The 20,844-nt window shown below is 40.1% G+C and overlaps 1 protein-coding gene across 3 annotated transcripts in view; it reads left to right on the forward strand.

Annotated features, from left to right (window-relative positions):
- Positions 1–20,844, forward strand: part of CDH13 (cadherin 13) — a 761,603-nt gene that overhangs the window by 628,534 nt on the left and 112,225 nt on the right. For all 3 annotated transcript variants that reach the window (XM_007059271.4, XM_043526210.1, XM_043526211.1), the window contains one exon: positions 9,121–9,261. In XM_007059271.4, the coding sequence (XP_007059333.2) occupies positions 9,121–9,261 (141 nt within the window). The remainder of the gene's footprint in view (positions 1–9,120; positions 9,262–20,844) is intronic.

Here is a 20,844-nt window from a genome sequence, read left to right on the forward strand (position 1 = left end):
ACAAGAGGGGGATTCGTTCTGAGCCTGAGTTTGAACCCTGTGTAGATATACCTTTTGGGATCTCTTCCTGATGCTGCCACTAATTCTCTGTTACCGCGACAAAACCATTTAACGGTAAAAATTTCAAAAGTGCCTAAGAGTCAGGTTTTTTAGTATATTAGGCAGCTAAAGATGCAGATAGTCACCAAATGGGATTTTCAAAGTGTCATTGACTTCAGTAGGAATTTGGTATCTAGGTAGTTTTGAAAATGCCACTCAGCATTAACTCCATTTTAAAATTCTTTCCCTATGTGCCTCCATTAATTTATTATTCAAATAGGTGCAAGACCACAAGGCTGTTGTGAGATTTAATGACTGATTGTTAAATGCTTTTAAATTCTCATGTAAAAGATACCATGTGATGCAAAATATAATTTTGAATTTAATGATATTTATGGAGGATTAAATGAACCATGCCATCTCTGAAAAATTCAACAAAACAAAGCAATGAAATATGTACACACACACATTTATGAGATTTCACCCTTACACAGTGGACACTTTTAAAATGTTCAATCTAATTCTAGTGATTCCAACTTTTTATTAGTTTGTTTTGAAAAAATAATGAAAAATATGCCAGATTCATCATAATACACAAAGTAAATAAAGAGGTTTTAAGATAAAGGGTTTGGGGGAAGGGGAAGCAACACATCTATCTTCAGGATCTGCAGTAATCATAGACCTCTAAAATGCAGCCCAAGTTGCTTTGAATTGTTCAGGCATTTCCCTTCTGCAGAATGCCAGTCATTAGTCAGCTCTGAGGTCAGCCATGTCATTGAACCAGGCTGGATTCCAAATGTTAAGTTATAGCCAATATCTCCAGAACTGGGAATATCTCTAACAGAATGAACTCTAACTATAGCCTCTATATAGTTACTGCTTATTCAGTCTTATCTAGTTTTGTAAAGTTCTAGCAGATTGCAACACCAACCTAACATATTGTACATTTATTAATTAGCCTGGGAGTCCAGAGAATGAACTTTGCCTGGAAAGTCTGACAATTTTTGCATGTCCCCAAAATATTAAACACTGAATGAATGTGGAATTTAAAACCAGTGGTAGAAAAAACTGGCTGCTCCCTATATTTACTGTTCATGAATTTTTGATGAAGCATGTCCTGCTACTTGTAATTATTTGGGAATAAAAAACATTTATGGTTTCATCAAAAGCCACTGAAGTCTTCCCGTTAGCTTTGTTCTGCTGTGGATCAGTCCCTTAGGCCTTGATTCATCAAGATACTTAAAAGTGTGCCTACATTTAAACGTGCCAGCAGTTCCATTGACTTCAATCTTTCTGAATTCGGGGTTTTAGGTGCTGAGAATCCTCACCTCCTGGATTTCACTGGGTATTATGGGAGCTTTGCACTCTGCACCTAGCAGAATTGAGGCCTCTGTTAAGTGATTGTGATGTGAAGTGTGACTCCTGGGGATCACTTTTCTTGTGGCTTCTACACCACTGACAGTTTTTTTACTGTAACTATAAAGAAAACATTAAAAGAATTAACCTCGGCATAGGACTGTCATATCTGTCCCCTACCTAGACGTTATCACTGGGTTTATTCTAACTATATGTAACTGCACTGAGCTACTTGTTTCCCTCTGCTACTATCATATCCTGCTGGCTTTGTCAGCAAGCCAATAATCTCAAAAAGTGAGCTCTCTTACCTCTCATTGCCTACCAGTGATGAAACAGTGACGCTGAGAGAGCAGGGGATGGAAATCTGATACTAATGACACATGTTGGAGAGTGTGGCATTGTGTGGCCTGTAGAATGCAAACTTGTCAGACTGACTGCAGGCCAAACCATTTGCCAACATCACCCCCACAGTGGGCTAAATGACTAAAGTGCAAATTTATGGGGAAATGAATGGGTTTCCTGCTGTAATGGTACAAAGTCTCTCAACAGTGCTATGGTGCACGTAGCCAGAGCTGATCAATAAAACCCCAGACAAACAGCGACTATATGTTCATCAATTAAAATCATTACCCCTTTTGGCTATGGATAAACTTTGTTTGAAACCATTGCATGTTTACATCGTTAGCGTATCCTTGTGCAGAGTGATTTGATTTTGGAGCTGCAGAGTGGTCCAGTGGCTAAGTCACTAAATGGGAATTCTGGAGACCCGGATTCTATTCCTCGTTCTGCCAGTGACCTGCTGTATGACATTGGGCACTGCGCCTCTCTGTGCCTCAGTGTTCCCCTACAACTCTTTGTTTGTCTTGATGATTTTGATTTACACTTTCAGTGTGGGGACTGTGTCTTACTAGGTTTCTTTGTACAGTACCTAGCAAAATGGGGTTCTGATCTCAGTTGGCGTTTCCAGGTACTACAGTAATATAAATAATTAATAATAACAATTACTTCTCTTTTGGGGGGCGGAAGATTCTGAGGGAGATGCACAGATAAGCATGTTTCCTTTTTGCATCCTATATAAATAAAATTTAAGGGCCACTTCAGATATTTGATCCCCAGGATTCAGCTTCCTAAGAAAAGGAGTATTTGTGGCACCTTAGAGACTAACAGATTTATTTGAGCATAAGCTTCGTGAGCTACAGCTCACTTCCTAAGAATCATTCATAGCAGTGGTTCTCAGCCAAAGATCCACCTATTCCTGGGGGTCCACAGGAGATACATCAACTCATATAGATATTTGTCTAGTTTTACAACAGGCTACATAAAAAGCACCAGCACAGCCAGTACAAACTAAAATTTCATACTGACAAAATGAGAAAGTCAGCAATTTTTCAGTAATAGTGTTCTGCGACACTTTTGTATTTTTGTCATAGAATCATAGGACTGAAAGTGACCTTGAGAGGTCATCTAGTCTAGTCCCCTGCACTCATGGCAGGATTAAGTATTATCTAAACCATCCCTGACAGATGTTTGTCTAACTTGCACTTAAAAATCTCCAGTGATGGAGATTCCACAGCCTCCCTAGGCAATTTATTCCAGGGCTTAACCACCCTGACAGGTAGGAAGTTTTTCCTAATGCCAACCTTAACCACCCTTGCTGCAATTTAAGCCCATTGCTTCTTGTCCTATCCTCAGAGGTTAATAAGAACAATTTTTATCCCTCCAAGTCCTCCTTTTAGCAATCTTTTATGTACTTGAAAACTATTATCATGTCTCCCCTCAATCTTCTCTTCTCCAGACTAAACAAACCCAATTTTTAAAATCTTTCATTATAGGTCATGTTTTCTCGACCTTTAATCATATATGTTGCTCTCCTCTGTACTTCTCCAATTGTCCACATCATTCCTGAAATGTGGTGCCCAAAACTGGACACAATACTCCAGTTGAGGCCAAATCAGCGCAGAGCAGAAGAATTACTTCTCGTGTCTTGCTTACAACACTCCCGCTTATTCATCCCAGAGTGATGTTCGCTTTTTTTGCAACCGTGTTACACTGTTGACTCATATTTAGCTTGTGATCCACTATGACTCCCAGATTGCTTTTTGCAGTACTCCTTCCTAGGCAGTCCTATTTTGTATGTGTGCAACTGATTGTACCTTCCTAAATGGAGTACTTTGCATTTTTCCTTATTGAATTTCATCCTATTTACTTCAGACCATTTCTTCACTTTTGTCCAGATCTTTTTGAATTTTAATCCTATCCTCCAAAGCACTTGAAACCCCTCCCAGCTTGGTATCTCCACAAGCGTACTCTCTATGCCACTATCTAAATCACTGATGAAGATATTGAATAGAACCAGACCCAGAACTGATATTCCCTTCCAGCTTGACTGTGAACCACGGATAACTACTCTCAGGGAACAATTTTCCAACCAGTTATGTACCCACCTTATAGTAGCTCCATCTAGGTGGTTTTTCCCTAGTTTGTTTATGAGAAGGTCATGCAAGACAGTATCAAAGCCTTACTAAAGTCAAGATATACAAAGTCTGCTGCTTCCCATCTATCCAGAAGGCTTGTTACCCTGTCAAAGAAAGCTACTAGGTTGGTTTGACATGATTTGTTCTTGACAAATAAATCCATGCTGACTGTTACTTATCACCTTATTGATTGCTTAATTCTTTGCTCCATTATGTTTTCGGGTACTGAAATTAAGCTAGCTGGTCTGATTTTGTAAGCAACTAGTTTTTAAGTGAGGTGAAACTTGAAGTACCCAAGACAAATCAGACACCTGAAAGAAGTACAGTAGTCTGGAAAGGTTGAGAACAATTGATTCATAGTATTCTAGGAATTTTTACAATATATTTTGCATATTGTATATGAACAAAAGATGATCTCCAAATGCCCCAGTTCTGCTACCTTGTGACTTTAGGTAAGTCACTTAACACTCTCTTGAAGAAGGTTTGGATCTGGGTTTAAATTATCTTCTGGTCCATACCTTTCTATATGTAGTCAAGAAGTTTCATTCTATCTTGAAAATTACAGTGCCATCAATTTTATTATTATTATTATTATTTAGTATTATTTAGTATTATTATTTTATTTTATTAATAATACTAACCAAATCTTCTCAGATTCAAAAAAGGGTGTCAAAAATATTATTCATTGCAATGTCTCCTAACGTCCAGGTTCTAAAAAAGGCCCAACTGCATAAGTACCGGAATATTTAAAATGTCACGGCGTTTACTGGTCCCAGTGCAGAAATTTTACAAGAGAACCTTTTCTCTTTAGATTACAAGGCCCATTTTGTCAGATTCCAAGAGTCAGATAAATATTCTACTTTTCCTGGCTTATCAAAATGGAACCTGCTGTGGTGCAACCATTTGACCTGTTAAAAGTCAACCATCGCTTCCCAAATGATTAAATCAAAATGACCTATTTCAATAGGTTAAGATGTTTCCAATTGATACATATCTTGCAATTATCCAGTGTATTGAATTTCTTCTTCCTCTATTACTCTTATTGAAATTCAGTTACCGTCAGTGCAACTTACCTTTCACATATGTGTACTTGTACGCCCAAACTTTGGAGAAGGTTGGATACACTGGGACCTCACATTTCCCTTGTTTGAAAGTATTTAATACAACATTTAAACTCAAATCTTTAGCCTTCAGTATCACTTTGCTGATTACATGTACCTGATATTGGTGAGATATTTTCCAATAAAATGCCCTTGCTATCCAAGTACTTTATTCTGAATGAGGCAACATCCTGGTGGTGACTGATTTTTCTAACAAATATTTGATGTAATATATTTTCCTATCTAATCATTATGGGTTGCTCAGTTTTTAAACATTGTTCTGAGCAAAACTTGATCTTGTCCAAAAAAATCTCTGGAATTCCTGATCTTGATACCTTCCTGCAAAGGTATACTAGGTACTAATTTTTTTGTAAATGTTTGTTCAGAGTGACGTACCTCATCTGTTGTTCAGTTCATACGTGGACAGAACGGCAAAATGATGACATTCTTAGGATTTACTAAGTGTACTGAGCAGCTTGTCTTTCTCAAGTGTTCTTTGGGTTCTTAATGCAGTTTACAGATTGTAATTTTCAATCATAAATGCATTGTTTTTGCCAGAACAATAGTATTTGATTAATTAGCTCCTGTTATTAGCTGATGAGGACTAACATAGGCAACAGAGACAGAGCTAAGCACATTCAAGACCCACCACCAAATGAAGCCAATTCAACCGAGGGAGTGAAGGTATAACTTGTGCTTATAAAAAGCAAAAGGAAATACGAATAAACATTATTGGATAAAGGCTGGAAAAGGGTTAGAAAAATTATTTTTTTCCTGTTAAGACCGCCGTCTGGAATGCCATATCTTTTAAACCATATAATCACACAGAAATGGATAATAATCCCATCCACCCCCACAAATATCAATTATTGTCCTTGCTGATATTCATAAATGTTTTACCTAGACCATCTTTGAACATCTCCAGCAATGGAGTTTCACAGATGAAAAGGTTGTTCCATAGTCAGACTACTCGTACTGCAAAATGTGTTTTGGGTTTGTTTTTGTTTGTTTGTTTCCCCCTCCTCCCCCGCATCTGAGGCTGAATTACTCCTTGCACAACTTCATGTAATTGCTCCTAGTTTGCCCTCCCTGCAGCACCTGGAACAATTCTTCCTCCTCAATTATGCAGATGTCCTATAAATGACCATTGACAAGTTCAGAAATCAGGAGAGTGATGCTCTGGAACTTATTGGCTCTCAAGGCCTCCCCTTACTTGTCTTGCCAGAGCCCACACAGAATTGATTTCTGTTGGTTATATTCATATTATTGAACAGCGTAAAATATAGGTCCTGATTCAGAGCTATGCTGTGGCTTACTCCCACAGGGTGAAAGGGTCTTACATCAACCAGATTTCCCAGCCGAGGATCCTCCTACACTAGTGGGCTTTTTATAATTAGATAATGTTTGCAAGGCACTTATCAAATGAAAGTTATTAGAGAGAAGCTAAGTGTTACTATTTGTTTCAATGTCCTTAACAACTTCAAAGGGACTTTTCAATGGAGAGAGAAAAAGGAAGATGTCTCTTAAATATACTTTACAATCACATAGGCAAAGTTAACTGCTAATAAGTACGAACTAGTGAGTTGAGCTATTAAATTCTAGAAATATGAGAAATGCTGAAAAGAACCTCAAATACAATATTTTAGTGTAAAGGGAATCTAATTGGGTCACACTTCTTCTCTCGGGTAGGATATGCCAGGAGTTGCTTTTTTTCTAACACAGCAGGGTGACAGGACTAGATGCATAAACTGCTGCACTGCAGAGAAGTGTGAAGTATTCATAATAATATGAAATGCAACTCAGAGCTCAATGTTTTACACATTTCAATGTGAGCTTGAACACTGGACTCTTGTCTTGGAAATATCTGCTGAGACATGCACTATTTCCTACCGCTAATGGACGCCTTTTCAATGGAAAATGGGCCAGCTTTCAAATAAAAAAAAATGACCCATTTTAAGCATAAATAGGCCTATTTTTCCAGTGAAGTCAGCTTACAAAACATGCAATAAGACATGATTTTGCAAGTTTTCTACGTAATAATAGCCATTTTTTCAAAATAATGAAGAAAGCTAAATTTGCAGGAGGGAGTGGGGGGTGGGGTTTCCAATACAGCCTGGAAAGAAACAATTGAACATTTTTTAAATGAAATTCTGTGAATTTTGCCTAGCCTTATACTTATACCCAGGCTCATTCCCTGAGTCATGGATACTGCAGTGATATTGCTGTATGTACAATTATATACCGTCCTGGAGCCTTAAAATCCCAGTAGGGGATTTTCTGCCGTCCAGAATGAACTGCATGCAATAACATTTAGTTTCTATGTAAAAGGGCACACACCTCTTGCAGGATAGGTGGGATTTTAAGGCTTAATAGCTGAAGGTTTTCTACAAAACTATGTTTTCAGTGTTTAGCATCTCTCCTAGTTTGGGCTGCCTGAACGGCAAGATTCTTACTGAGCCATGGTATTGACCAGTTGCCTTTGGAACCTTTCCTGGTGGCCTGCAGATGTTTTGAGAGCCAAAAACATGGGTGCTTTGGGGTTTGGCAAGGGAAAATCCCCATGAAAGGCTGTCTTTTTTATAAAATGGGCTGCATAGTGTGTAATTTGGAGGACCCTGGAAGTGAGCTCTTAGCTGCAAAGTGGTTGTCTTGGGAGCTTGGCTTGTTAAGTGATAGTCAAAGAGGCTTTTTTAATTTTAAATGGCAGGGGGTTAATTGATGGGGGACAAATTGTGTCCCAGCCTCTATAGTTCTGCTGCGTGAGGCAGTGATGGTATTTGGAGGGGTTGGGGGACGTATTTGTTTTCTCTGCAGCATGGAACTCAGCACCTTGGCTCCCTTTATGACAGCACTCCAGATACATGTCTGAACACAGCTATTGAGCATGCAAGATATTCCTACTACATAACATTAAAGGTGACTACAGCACCTCTCCATCTTTGTTCTCCACTGACAATGCAACACCTATGGTTGATAGATAGATGGTCCCACACGAGACCATGATACATGTAGGGAAAATACTCATTTTAAGAAGGGCCCATTCCTGCCTTCAGTGAAGTCAGTGACCCCCCACTTGGTAAGGCACCTCCCATCTTTTCATGTGCTGTTTATTTATACCTGCCTACTGTATTTTTCACTCCATGCATCTGATGAAGTGGGTTATAGCCCACGAAAGCTTATGCCCAAATAAATGTGTTAGTCTCTAAGGGGCCACAAGGACTCCGCATTGTTTTTACTGATACAGACTAACACAGCTACCCCTTTGAAACCTGTTAAAATGGTTTATGAGTTCAATGGGAGCAGGTTTAGGCACCGAATAGTAATTCCATTTGATGATGTATAACAGTAACCTTTTGTCTGGCAGGCCACCATCTATGCTTCCATGCCCAGCACAAAAGGTGAATTGAGAACACTGTGGATGCCCCAGTGCGGAATTCACTCTGGGCCCCATTTTGGCTTTTAAGTTATGGCCAGCATTGGAAAGGTGGGATGGGATGGGACTTGAGAACGGGTTGTGCTGCGGCACCAGCATGGAGACCTGGTGCTCTCTAGTTCTTTGATGGGTAGGTACTCAGATGATGAGCATGGCATAAAAACTGGATGGTTAGATAGATCTAATGCGCTAATGTCACCATATCTAATTCTTTTGGGCAAAGATATTGCTTTCCTACTTCTATTACTTCTGAATATTTGGATTACCATTTAAAATACTATGTGCAGAGGACATTAGGCTTAATACAATAAAGTGTGAGTTTATATTCGGTATGTGACTTTAGGATTTAATTATATAACTATCATAACATTAACGCATCATGTGACTAAATATTGGTGCATTGAAGTGAAACTCTACCCATAAAACCTGGGAATATTTTAATTTCTGTCCCATTTCACCATACAGTTGAACAATTGTGTAGCTTATACACTGTTCACAAACATAAATCCATTATATCTTGCTTCATATTGTATTTTAGATAAAATTTGCCATCCCGGTCCCTGGAGCCCAGGGGAGAGCCACACTCTCTCAGTAAAGCAGTAACTCAAATAAATGTTTGGCCTATATTGTATCAGACCAAATTGTATTTTGTTGTTGTTGCTCTTGATGTCTGAAGTAGAGGAAACTGAATTTTTGATCTCTCAATTTTTTTTTCCAGACGATGGAAAACCCTAAGTATGAGCTTATTATAGAAGCGAAGGACATGGCTGGTCTTGATGTGGGATTAACTGGCACAGCAACAGCTACCATTGTTATCGATGACAAAAATGATCACCCACCAGAATTCACCAAGAAAGAGGTAAGAATTTGCCAGTTTTCTTCTATTAATCTTTGCATCCAATTGTACTTCGTTCTGTTTCTCAATATAAAATAGTATTACTTTATGAGGGAGGGGAACACTTACAGTCGGCTTTATTTCAGCTTCTTTGACCCACCTTTTCTAGGGCCACCCTCACACGAGGCATGCAGGCCATTCCTAAACAGGGCTGCTTGGAAATCTTGGTAGCTACCCCATGTACCTCCCTCAGATCCCTGCGACCATCTTGCCAAGACCTTAGGCGCATACGCCAAGGCAAAGTCATGGAGGGGCGGAGGCTACCATAAACCTGTCGTCCGCCCTTTAGACCACTGATCCAGAATCCAAAGGCCAGAGCGAGTTTGGACGTTCAGTGACATAGAGGTTGTAGCTTCTGCCAGAGAGCAACCTAGACAGAGCTGCTAACTGCCTATCACTTCAGCATGAGCACCTTTTCTATCTGGGTGAGATCCCTTAGCCTTTCTTCAACCAAGAAGTATGCACAAGACAGTGGAGGATGGAGTTTAACATCATGCCCAGGACAAACTTTTATCTGAAAAGCAGTGATCAAAAGCATTTGTTTTCTTACCTTGTATATCTTCTTAAGCAAAACCTGACCTGAAGAAGAGCTCTGTGTAAGCGTGAAAGCTTGTCTCTTTCACAAGCAGAAGTTGGTCCAATAAAAGATATTACCTAACCCACCTTGCCTATGCAAAACCAGTCAATTTTGGCTTACATGGATTTCAGGAAACTGAGACACAGGAAACAAAACTCAGAGCACTGCAGGATCCTTGGAAAGTGTTCTGGCTCTTTGGACAGAGTCCCCGGTCTCTGAACCCTTCAGCATTTTCTCCCCTCTTGAAGTTTGCTCATTGTACCCTACTGCTTTTGGGCTCAGGTTGACATAATTTCCCTGGGGGATATATCTAATAAATTTTCCCTCCCTTACATCAATACACTTACATACACCATTTAATATAATTTCCAAAGGCAGAACACAACCAAACCCCAAACATTATAACATAAAGTACTGCACAGAAATGGGCTGCAGGCGATGATAATATCTAAATTAAGCCTACAGAGCTATTTCCCTCCTTTCTCCCATAGCGGGGAGTCCCATCACTGTAAACCTAGCTCTGGGTCATATGATAATATGACTCTCAGCTGAAATCAACATGTTTTGTCAAGAAGCCAGTGAATTTCAGCACTTTCCCTTTGAGACCTGCCAGCTTTCAGAGTTTGGTAATGAAACTCTGGTCCTGATGCCTTTTAAATTTCACCTGTTCTGTGTGATAATTTTCTGCCCCACAAGATGAATTCTATTGAACAATACTGAGTGCCTGGAAGAAAACAAACAAACACAAAAGACATCACCTGTCTGTAGAACAATGGCATTTTAAGCTTCTATCCCTGTCATGACAAAGCTCTCTGGCTTCAGACAAACCATTCCCCAAATCCTTCCCTTTCTGTCCCCCACCTCTGTTGTCCAAAAAGGGCAAAAGATTCCTAGGAGCATTGGTTAATTGCACCAGCCAGTTTGACACCCAAAACCACCTGTTTTCAGATTTGGCTATAAAAGTTTCACAAAGTTCTGCAGTTTACAGGAATATTTCCAGATTGTAGGAAGTGAACACTAGAGATGCTGAATGTAATATAACTTTGAAAGGGAGGGGGGAATTGTATTATTAAACAATTATTTTCTTCTTGCTGCTGTTTGTTTTTTCCCCTGTTTAATTTTATCCACTTGGCAGTGTTTCATTTTCAAAAGAGTGATAGCAATTTCACTCTAATAATTATTCTGTCAGCAACTGAAGATTGAGGGACCAGACTGAAAAACAAGAAGGATTCAAAACAGCTTTTCTTGGCAGTAAAAATGTGGTCCTAAATGCCAACAACACTAGCTGCTTTCAGCAGCGTGCTTTTACCAGAGCACCACTAAACAATACCACAAACAGTTTCTAGGGGCTGATCCAAATCTTATTGAAGTGAAAAGGAGCCTTTCCTTTAATTTATAGCGGCTTTTGATCAGGCTGTTAATCCTGTTAGAATTATTTCCTTGGATCAGGCCCTTAACCCTGTGAGAGCTATTTCATGAGGACTTTTAGTTAAAATAGGTATATAATGTTGTATAACCATAGGCTCCCCATTGATAGTTATAAGTACACAAGAAGACTCAACATGATAAAAATAGGAAGCCATTCTATTCAACATTGCTACCAATTAGGCTTTCACATGCCTACTTCCCTGAATTTCTACCATTTCCCTCAATCCTCCTCTTCTCCAGAATTAACTACATGTCTGTCTTGAAATCATTTTTATGGTTTGCTTTAATAATCTTCTTTGGTAGTTTAGGCCAACATTTCCAACTGAATGAACAGTCTGTTTCTGAGAAGTTCTGAACACCTACACATTCCATATAAGTCAGTGGGACCTGATCTCAATGAAAACCCGACCATTTGCCTTTATAACTATAGATTTAGGCAGCTAACTTTAGTCACCCAGGTTTGAAAAGTGTGGCTTTAGATTATATGTTTGTTAAACTCTATCTGAAATGCTTTTCCCTGATTTCCCTATTTAGTCCTATTGTCCTCATTTTTATTTTTTGCAATGTATCCTGTTTTGATCCCTTTCATTATAGTTTAAAATAGTAGCTTATAATCAAAAATCCTCTGCCTTGGTAAAGCTGAGTGCTGAAAACAAGCACAGTCCTGGGATTTTTCAACCTGCTGCCTTCAGGATTTCAAGTCAGTAAATGTCGCCAGTGGACAGGATGGCTCAGAAAAATATTTGTAATTCATAAGTCAGACGCTTTCATTTGTAGATCGGATTTACTGCTCAGATGCAGTCCATGTTTAATAGTACTTGAAAGCATTTTTTTCCTTTCGAATTCAGTGGCTTTTGGTGGCCTCTTTCCAGTTTCTAGCAATGTCCCATCCCATCAAGCAACACCGCATTTATATCTACTAGTCAGTCTTAAAAACCAGGCGTGAAATGGCAATAAGGAGTCCCTGGTTCAGAAAAGCACGTAAGCGTGTGCTTGCTGTTAAGGATGTGCAGAACGTTCATTGACTTGAGACAGGGTGGAACTGAAGTACCTGCCCAAGTCCCCGCAAGCCTGCTCTCGCACATCTAAGCCAGAAACCAAACCGCACTTCTCACCTGTGTGATTCCTCTGCAGGTGCCTGGGGTGGGTAGTGTGAAGATGTTTGCATGACTGCTGCCTGTGATATACTTATTCTGTGTATAAAGACACCGCTGACAACAATAATGTTTAAAAGAAGAGAAAGGAAAAAAGAAAAGATAGCTTCTACAGGATAGCTTTTGAGGCAGAAAGCTCAAATACAATAAATGATTTGATTTAGAAGTGCTATCATCTTTTATTTACTTTGAGATTGGCTGCTTTATATGGGTTCTTTTAGTATTGATGTATTTTTTTTCAAACTATCTCCCTTCTGTTTAAAGATATTTTCTAACAGTCCCCTTTCTCTTTTATGAAGCAAATACATATTTAGTGGCCTGCTTTATCTTCTCACAATATAATTTCTACTGAAAATAGCTTTTGCTTTTATTTTTCATGGTGTTGTGAAGGTAGCTCTATTAAGTTATGTTTTAAATGTTCACTTTCCATTGGTGAATTATGAAGGCCAGATTCACTGCTGGTCTGACACAATGGAAGTCACTGGAGTTATACCATAGATGCATCTGGTTGTGAATGTTGTTTGTTGTGTACCTAATAAAAAGTCTGGACACTGCATTAGTGCAATGCTAGGTTCTCCAGTATAGGTACAAAGTGGAAGATTGTACAGTGTTCCTTAAAATGTTTTCAATTTTTATTATCTTGCTGTCTCACTGGAAGTCCAGTGATTTTTATTGCTTTCCCCCAAGTTGGAAACCAGTGTTTACATTCCTGTTTCTGAGACGTGCTAGATCACTTAACAGATATTTTCTGTAAATCCCCAGTGCGAAATAACCTCAGCTTTGTTTGAGTCTGTCTGTTCATTAAAGGTGATTTTTATGTTTTGATGCCTGAGGCATCTCTTCCCTTTCCCCCTGCTCCCTGATAAACTCTGATTTTACAGTATATGTCACAAATAGTGTTTTTGTAACTATTCTTGAATAGTGATACTTTTGCAATTACTCCTTAAGAGCCAATTTTTGGACAACTATTCAAATCACATTTAAACTGGGTTTTGTTCAGTAGTCTTACTGTAGATTGGCTGGACAGATTCATCATCATAGAATCATAGATTAGGGTTGGAAAAGACCTTAGGAGGTCATGTAGTCCAACCCCCCTGCTCAAAGCAGGACCAACCCCAAATAAATCATCCCAGCCAGGGCTTTGGCAAGCGGGGCCTTAAAACCTCTAAGGATGGAGATTCCACCATCCTCCTAGTGAAATAGTTTTTTCTAGTATCCAACTTAGACCTCCCCCCGCAACTTGAGACCATTGCTCCTTGTTATCTCATCTGCCACCACTGAGAACAGCCTAGCTCCTTCCTCTTTGGAACCCCCCTTCAGGTAGTTGAAGACTGCTATCAAATCCTCCCTCCCTCTTCTCTTCTGCAGACTAAATAAGTCCATTTCCCTCAGCTTCTCCTCATAAGTCACATGCCCCAGCCCCCTAATCATTTTTGTTGTCCTCTGCTGGACTCTCTCCAATTTGTCCACATCCTTTCTGTAGTGGGGGGCCCAAAACTGGACGCAATACTCCAGAAGTGGCCTCCCCAGTGCTGAACACAGGAGAATAATCACTTCCCTGGATCTGCTGGCAATGCGCCTACTAGCGAAGCTCAATATGCCGTTAGCCTTCTTGGCAACAAGGCACACTGTTGATTCATATCCAGCTTCTCGTCCACTGTAATCCCCAGGTCCTTTTCTGAAGCACTGCCACTTAGCCAGTCGGTCCCCAGCATGTAGAAGTGCCTGGGATTCTTCCATCCTAAGTGCAAGACTCTGCACTTGTCCTTGTTGAACCTCATCAGATTTCTTTTGGCCCAATCTTCCAATTTGTCTAGGTCAGTCTGGACCCTATCCCTACCCTCCAGCATATCTACCTCTCTCCCTATCTTAGTGTCATCCGGGAACTTGCTGAAGGTGCAATCCATCCCATCGTCATTAATGAAGATTTCAGAGTAACAGGCGTGTTAGTCTGTATTCGCAAAAAGAAAAGGAGTACTTGTGGCACCTTAGAGACTAACCAATTTATTTGAGCATAAGCTTTCTACATAGATTCTACACTTTCCACAGTATGCATCCGATGAAGTGAGCTGTAGCTCACAAAAGCTTATGCTCAAATAAATTGGTTAGTCTCTAAGGTGCCACAAGTCCTCCTTTTCTTTTTATTAATGAAGATGTTGAACAAAACCGGCCCCAGGACTGACCCCTGGGGCACTCCGCTTGATACCGGCTGCCAACTAGACATCGAGCTGTCGATCACTGCCCGTTGAGCCCGACGATCTAGCCAGCTTTCTATCCACCTTATCGTCCATTCATCCAATCCATACTACTTTAACTTCTTCAGCCTCTACTGTGCATACAGTGTTGCAGTAGCCACCACAGTCATTTTCTCCCCGCTCCTGGGGTGTTTTAGCCAGTAAATCTGATAGATGAAGTTCTTTTGGCTCCTCCCGTGGCTCCTCCCTAAATGCCCTATGATGTGGATGCTGATTCTTCAGACAGAGAACTGTGCCCTCCTGCTGCCATCATGGCCTTAATGTTTATGGAGGGCAGAGGCAGCACGTTGGTGTTTGCCCTAATGGTGTTTTTAGGGCTCAGTTATGCAAGGTGCTGACCATCCTGGCCCTGATCCAGAAAAGTGCTCCCATCAAATTCAGGAGGACAAGTCAAGTCCTTGCAATTAAGAATGTGCCAGATACTTTAATGGATTGGGTTCTGACTGCCCAGCACTTGGTGAGATCAAGCCAAAAATGAAAATGCTTGTGAATCAGTAATCCAGCCTCAAAATACAGCTATCTTAAAGTATGCAACCTATTCCATTTGATGTATGTCCTTATACCCTGCTGATCACTATTGTATCTGAGGGGTAGTGGCAGACACTCAAGAAATGTAGGCCCAAAATGTAGCTATTCAACAGCAAACTCTCAAACTCCTCTGCATATGTAACCCACACACCTTCTGGGTGTGGTGTTCTGTCCCATCTAGTGGCACCGAGACCACTTAGAGAGAGAGTAAAATGAGTTTGCTGCAGAAGCCTTAGCTGACAGCCGGATAGTTTTTGGCTCTTGTAGTAGAGGCTCATGCACTATGCTTCAGAGGTCCCAGGTTCGATCCCGCCTACCGATGACTGGGGTCTGTCGGTGTTACACATACTTTCCATAGGTTTATCTAACTGCAATTTAAATGCCTAAAAATAGCATTTTGCAGGTAAATGGTATTTGGTCTTGACCGGAAACTTAAGGATAAAATTTCAGAAGTTTCTCCCAAAATGTTCAAAAAAGGTAGCAGATGTGTACACAAGACCTTTAATTGCTCCCCAGTTTCATAGGTGATTGCCCGTATGCACAATAATAGTGCATATAGATAGAAGTGCTTGCAGATTTTGTGGTGATTTTTTTTCCTGGGAGCTCTGAAACACTGTGGCTCTGCTTGTTTAATATTAGTGGATTTTTTTTAAAAAAAAAGGAATTTGGAGAGTTATTACTGTACACAAAGATATATTTCTGTGTCATGAAGAACATTTGGCCTTTTTTCCCCAAGAAAGTTAAGATATGGGGCTCAACTTTTGTATAGTACCAAGGGAGTGTCAGTCTGAAAGTAAATAATGAACCAAAGGGAAGCGCAGGAATAGATCATTTTGGAAAATCTGACAACTTCCTTGCCTACTGTAGGATATTCAAACAGCTTGGCAATGCATTACTTAGGCTGAGTGATTGCTAATGGTGCTGGGAGTTATTTATATACTCAGTGCATTCAGAAAATACATGATATTTTTTTCTGAGCCACTTTGTAACAGTTGGTGACAGAGCACTGCAGCGTTGTGCACCTGCAATGCATGCATGCGAGCCTATGGTTCACGTCACTGTTGGTAGTGTGTGATAAGGGGCTAGCGGTGAAACATCTGCTACAAAGCTATAAGCAGGCTAATTCATCTCTGTAATATCTTTGTTCTAATGCCATTGATTCTGGCAAGAGGTCAGCCTGCTGCTGCCCAGAGATTCAGTAGAGGAAATATCAAGGAGCGTTGCCCCAGGTTGTTCCACCACAGAAGTGGTGTCAAGGGTTTGTTCTTCCTCTCCTAAGAAAATGGGGTGTAGAAGCCACCTCCCATGGATCCCAAGGAATCAACAGATGTCCCTGTGCTTCTGCAGTAGTGTGATTCCATTGGAACCACATTGCCAAGGCTTTCCTCTGCCTACTGCTGTCTCGGGCACCTTCTTGAAGAAAGGGCACTCCATAGGAAGGCTGCATTAGCTTTCCTTCATAACCTCTGGGGTGGGTGGGGGGAACAATGTGCTGCTGACCACCCAGTACCCATCCTGTCCCCCCACAGGGTTCTGGAAACAGCAAGGTGCCCTCTGCAGGACCTTGGGGAGAGCTGGCATCTGCTGTGAGGTTACCGCCCACAACCACTTGCATATGGCAGAGAGAAAATCCACACAGAGACCTTGCGGGGATAATTTATATAGAAGTTTTGGCCAAGTGAGGATCAGTCCTCTTTGCTCTCCTCCATATATTATCTCTCTCTCTCTCTCTCCCTTCCAATACCCCCTTCAATCTACTCAATTTCCAGAATGTTAAATCATTTAAACACTCAGAGTTCTATGGCATCGGGGGACTCAACTTTGGAATTAACTGTCTTTAGAATAAATTGTCCATGTTAAAAAAAAATAAAGGGAGAGATTTCTATATCCCTTCCCAACTCATGCACAAACACAAATAAAGTAAATCTCTCCTTAACTTTACTGAAACATTCCCACTGTGACAAATCCCTGTTAACTAAACTGAGCCTCCAAGAGAGAGATTTGGTCACACCTTGGATTAAAGGTGTGATTAAAGATCCATTTATAAATAGGTTATAAAGGGTTAATAAATCATTAATGTTTTCATAAATGATTAATCAATCGTTATAGACTCCACTAAGTCAATCAGTTGCTTATAACTATGATTTATAACCGTTCATAATTATGTGCTTATGGTAATGCACTGGTGAGAGTGTGTTACATGTCTCCCTCCATCACTGATCCACAGAGTATATCAGTCTTGTAGAGCTCTACTCAGAGAGCCTGGTTCTTTAGCTCAAGCTTTAGATATTCATGCTTTCAGCTCTGGAAGTTTCTTCCTCAATTTCTGATGTCAGCCAAGATGGAAGCCATCACACTTATAACCTGTTGTGACACATACAACTCATCTCTATAACATGCTTGTGGCATCCACAAATCATGTATTAACCTTTTAATAAACCATTTATAAGTGAAAAGGAGTACTTGTGGCATCTTAGAGACTAATCAATTTATCTGAGCATAAGCTTTCGTGAGCTACAGCTCACTTCATCGATGAAGTGAGCTGTAGCTCACGAAAGCTTACGCTCAGATAAATTGGTTAGTCTCTAAGGTGTCACAAGTACTCCTTTTCTTTTTGTGAATACAGACTAACACGGCCGCTACTCTGAAACCATTTATAAGTGGAACCTTAATATAAAGTGTGGCTGATTATTTGATATCTCTGTTTGAAGAAAGCACAAAATAACCTTCCATATGGTGTCTCAAGTCTCCTTATATCCCATTTTGCTGGATAGATGTCGTGGAGCTCAGGATGGATTCATGACATGGTCCCTTGGTATCTTGCTAACTAGTTTAGTTGTCTGCTCAGAATGGATTGAAAACCCGGTCTGGCGGTTAGGACAATGGACAGGGAGTTGGGAATCTTGGGTTTTTTACACAGTTCGGGATAAACCAAGTCAATTCATTTCTCTGTGTCTCCATTTACTCGTTGGTTAAATGGATAGGATAGCATTTCAAGTGAAAGATGAAGTTAAATGAAATATATCAGTATCATTATCATTATTGTTCCTGCAGTGTTAATAAATATGATAGAGATAATGGATTATAATTAAATTCTCTCCACAGAAATGCTTTAGATTGGGGAAAAAATACACTCTGAACCATGACATTATCGGGTTCTAGGTCTGTTGGGGGGGGGGGGTCTATGACTTTGATCAGATTTGCTCAGTTGACAAATGAAAAAAGCATCACTTTGCAAAACGCAGTTCAGATCTAAAAATCAAGCCTGGTGCATGTTGTCAACAGTAATAAAGATTCTGCAGGTCAAATTCTGCCTTTAATCACACCCATGCAAACCCATTCTCTTTGGGGGCAGGGAAGAAAGGGAGAAGAAAGAAGGAGGGGAAGGTTCTGCTGGTAAGTAAGGCTCTGTATTTGGAACCTAGCAATTCTGTGGGTGATAAGGGAGATGGAATGGAATCCAGGACCCACTCCCTCCATTGTGTTCGCTTGTCAGGGACTACAGGAGTATAAAAAACAATCAGGTGGGGCTCTGAATACACACATGGAGCAAGTCAGTGGAGTAAGGAGGTGCCATTTTTACGCAGTCACTTTTCATAATGTAATTCCACTTTGGCTCCCATCTTTGGGTCCAACCAAGCCGCACTCAAAGCAGGACCCAAAGGGACAAGGAGTGGTAGAAGTCTACCCTTCCTTATTCTACCCTGATCTCCATGACTTCTGGGGATCCTTGTGAGCACTGGGCATGTCAGGAAACCCCCCTCCTAGAACATCATGGCCTACCAAAGTTTGCTTTTATGTTGACTTTAGTCCCTGACATTTAATACTTATAATCTGTTGGAAGGAAAAATATAGGTAAAATTGTCAAATTTTGATCTCCTGGCTGCCATGAATAGGCAGGATTGTTGATGGGGCAGGCATGTTGACAGCTCAGAATGTAATTCCTTTTCTTTTTCTTTTCATAATTTTTTGCTGGTTTTACCTTTGCTGCAAATATTTTTACACAGCCCTTTGTGCAACAAATATGTCGAACACAAAAGAGATTAGGTAGTCCCATAATTGGTTTATTTGTGTTCTTTCATGTCTATGCCTGGGGCAAAGCTGCAGATGTATACGTGGTGTTGTAGCTAGATTCCATTTACAAAGTGCCTATTAGTTTAGTTTACAAAGTGCCTATTAGTCACATTGAGAGCTGTTTATCAGATCCCTGTGTAAGGAAAGTAACACCTAAATTGTGATTAACATATTTTCTCTAACTTAAGTATGCATGCATTATAAACTCAATGCAAAACAAAAAGAAAATGCAAAACAAAAAGAAAAAATTCCTACATTTATTTTAAATTAATGTTAGTAGTCTGATTCAAACTATAGTATTTGTTGTCATGTTTAATATTTAGCCTTTTTTGTGGAGTAAGTATTAAAGTCCAAAGAATTAAGGGTTTTCCTAATTTGCATGCTGATCTCTAGTGCAGTTGACAGGCCATTGGATAAAATTTTCAAGAGCATCTACGTGACTTAGGAGTCTAACTCTCATTTTCAAAAGTGACTTCGGCACTTACAGCCAGATTTCCAAAGGTATTTAGGCACCTCACTATGCATGGGCCTAGTGGGATTTTCAAGAGCAACCTTGGTGTTGAATTCCCTTTGGAGTCAGGAGGAGTTAAAGATGGCCCCCTACCTATGAGGAATGCTCCGTGCCATGCAAGATTGAGCCCATAATGAGCACAATGACAAACATTCAGCTATAGTGGCCCAAAGTCAATACCACAGTCAATACTTATTCTATGCATTGAGTAAAACAAAGAGGAACGTAGGGTAAAATCGCATTTGGAAAAGATCAGTGCTTTTCGTATTCCTCCAAATTCATATGTGTACACAATTTGTATTCATGTGGCTTTCCATTAGCTATCTGTATAACTGGTATCAGCACTTTGTTCAGGAACTTCTGCAAATTATGTTCAACGTGGAATCCATCCACTTATCACAGAATTAGAGCAGAATATACTGCATCGCAGTAGGCAGCAGAGTTTTACATTTATCTCCGCTTTTGAAGGGTGAGTTCATTGCTTTGTTTCTCTCCACCAAGGTCATGAAATACACGAAGTTGTCTATTTAATCTACAGATAAACTCATTTCAGTGGTACAAGAAACAACACAGTGCATGCTTTTTTATCTGAAAGCAGACAAAAAACACTTGTATAAATACAGGAAGGACTCTAAGAAGAGAAATGATCGTTCAAACCGTATTAAATTGGGAGGTGAGGGACAGACACAAAAGCACTTCACTGCTTCTCCAGATGTGTTTCTCTCCCTGCACTCCTTATAATTTGAGTCAATGCACATAAAAACCTTGTATTCTTGTGAGTCCTTTTTCAAAAGGACTATTTTACCTTCCTGTCTTTTGTCTAGTTTCCTTCGTTAGCCATGTTCAGCTGACATGAGAAGTCCTGATATGAATGTCTGAGTCCTTGTCTTTGCTAACCATTTGGTTATGCTCGGGAGGTCAACAACAACTCAGTGGTAAAAACAGCAATTCTCACTACAGCTGGAAGTTTTCACCACTAAACCATTCCAATGCTGAATATCCCCTGAAGACTTCTTCCAT

This window comes from Chelonia mydas, chromosome 12 (genome assembly GCF_015237465.2).
Source record: "Chelonia mydas isolate rCheMyd1 chromosome 12, rCheMyd1.pri.v2, whole genome shotgun sequence".
NCBI lineage: Eukaryota > Metazoa > Chordata > Testudines > Cheloniidae > Chelonia > Chelonia mydas.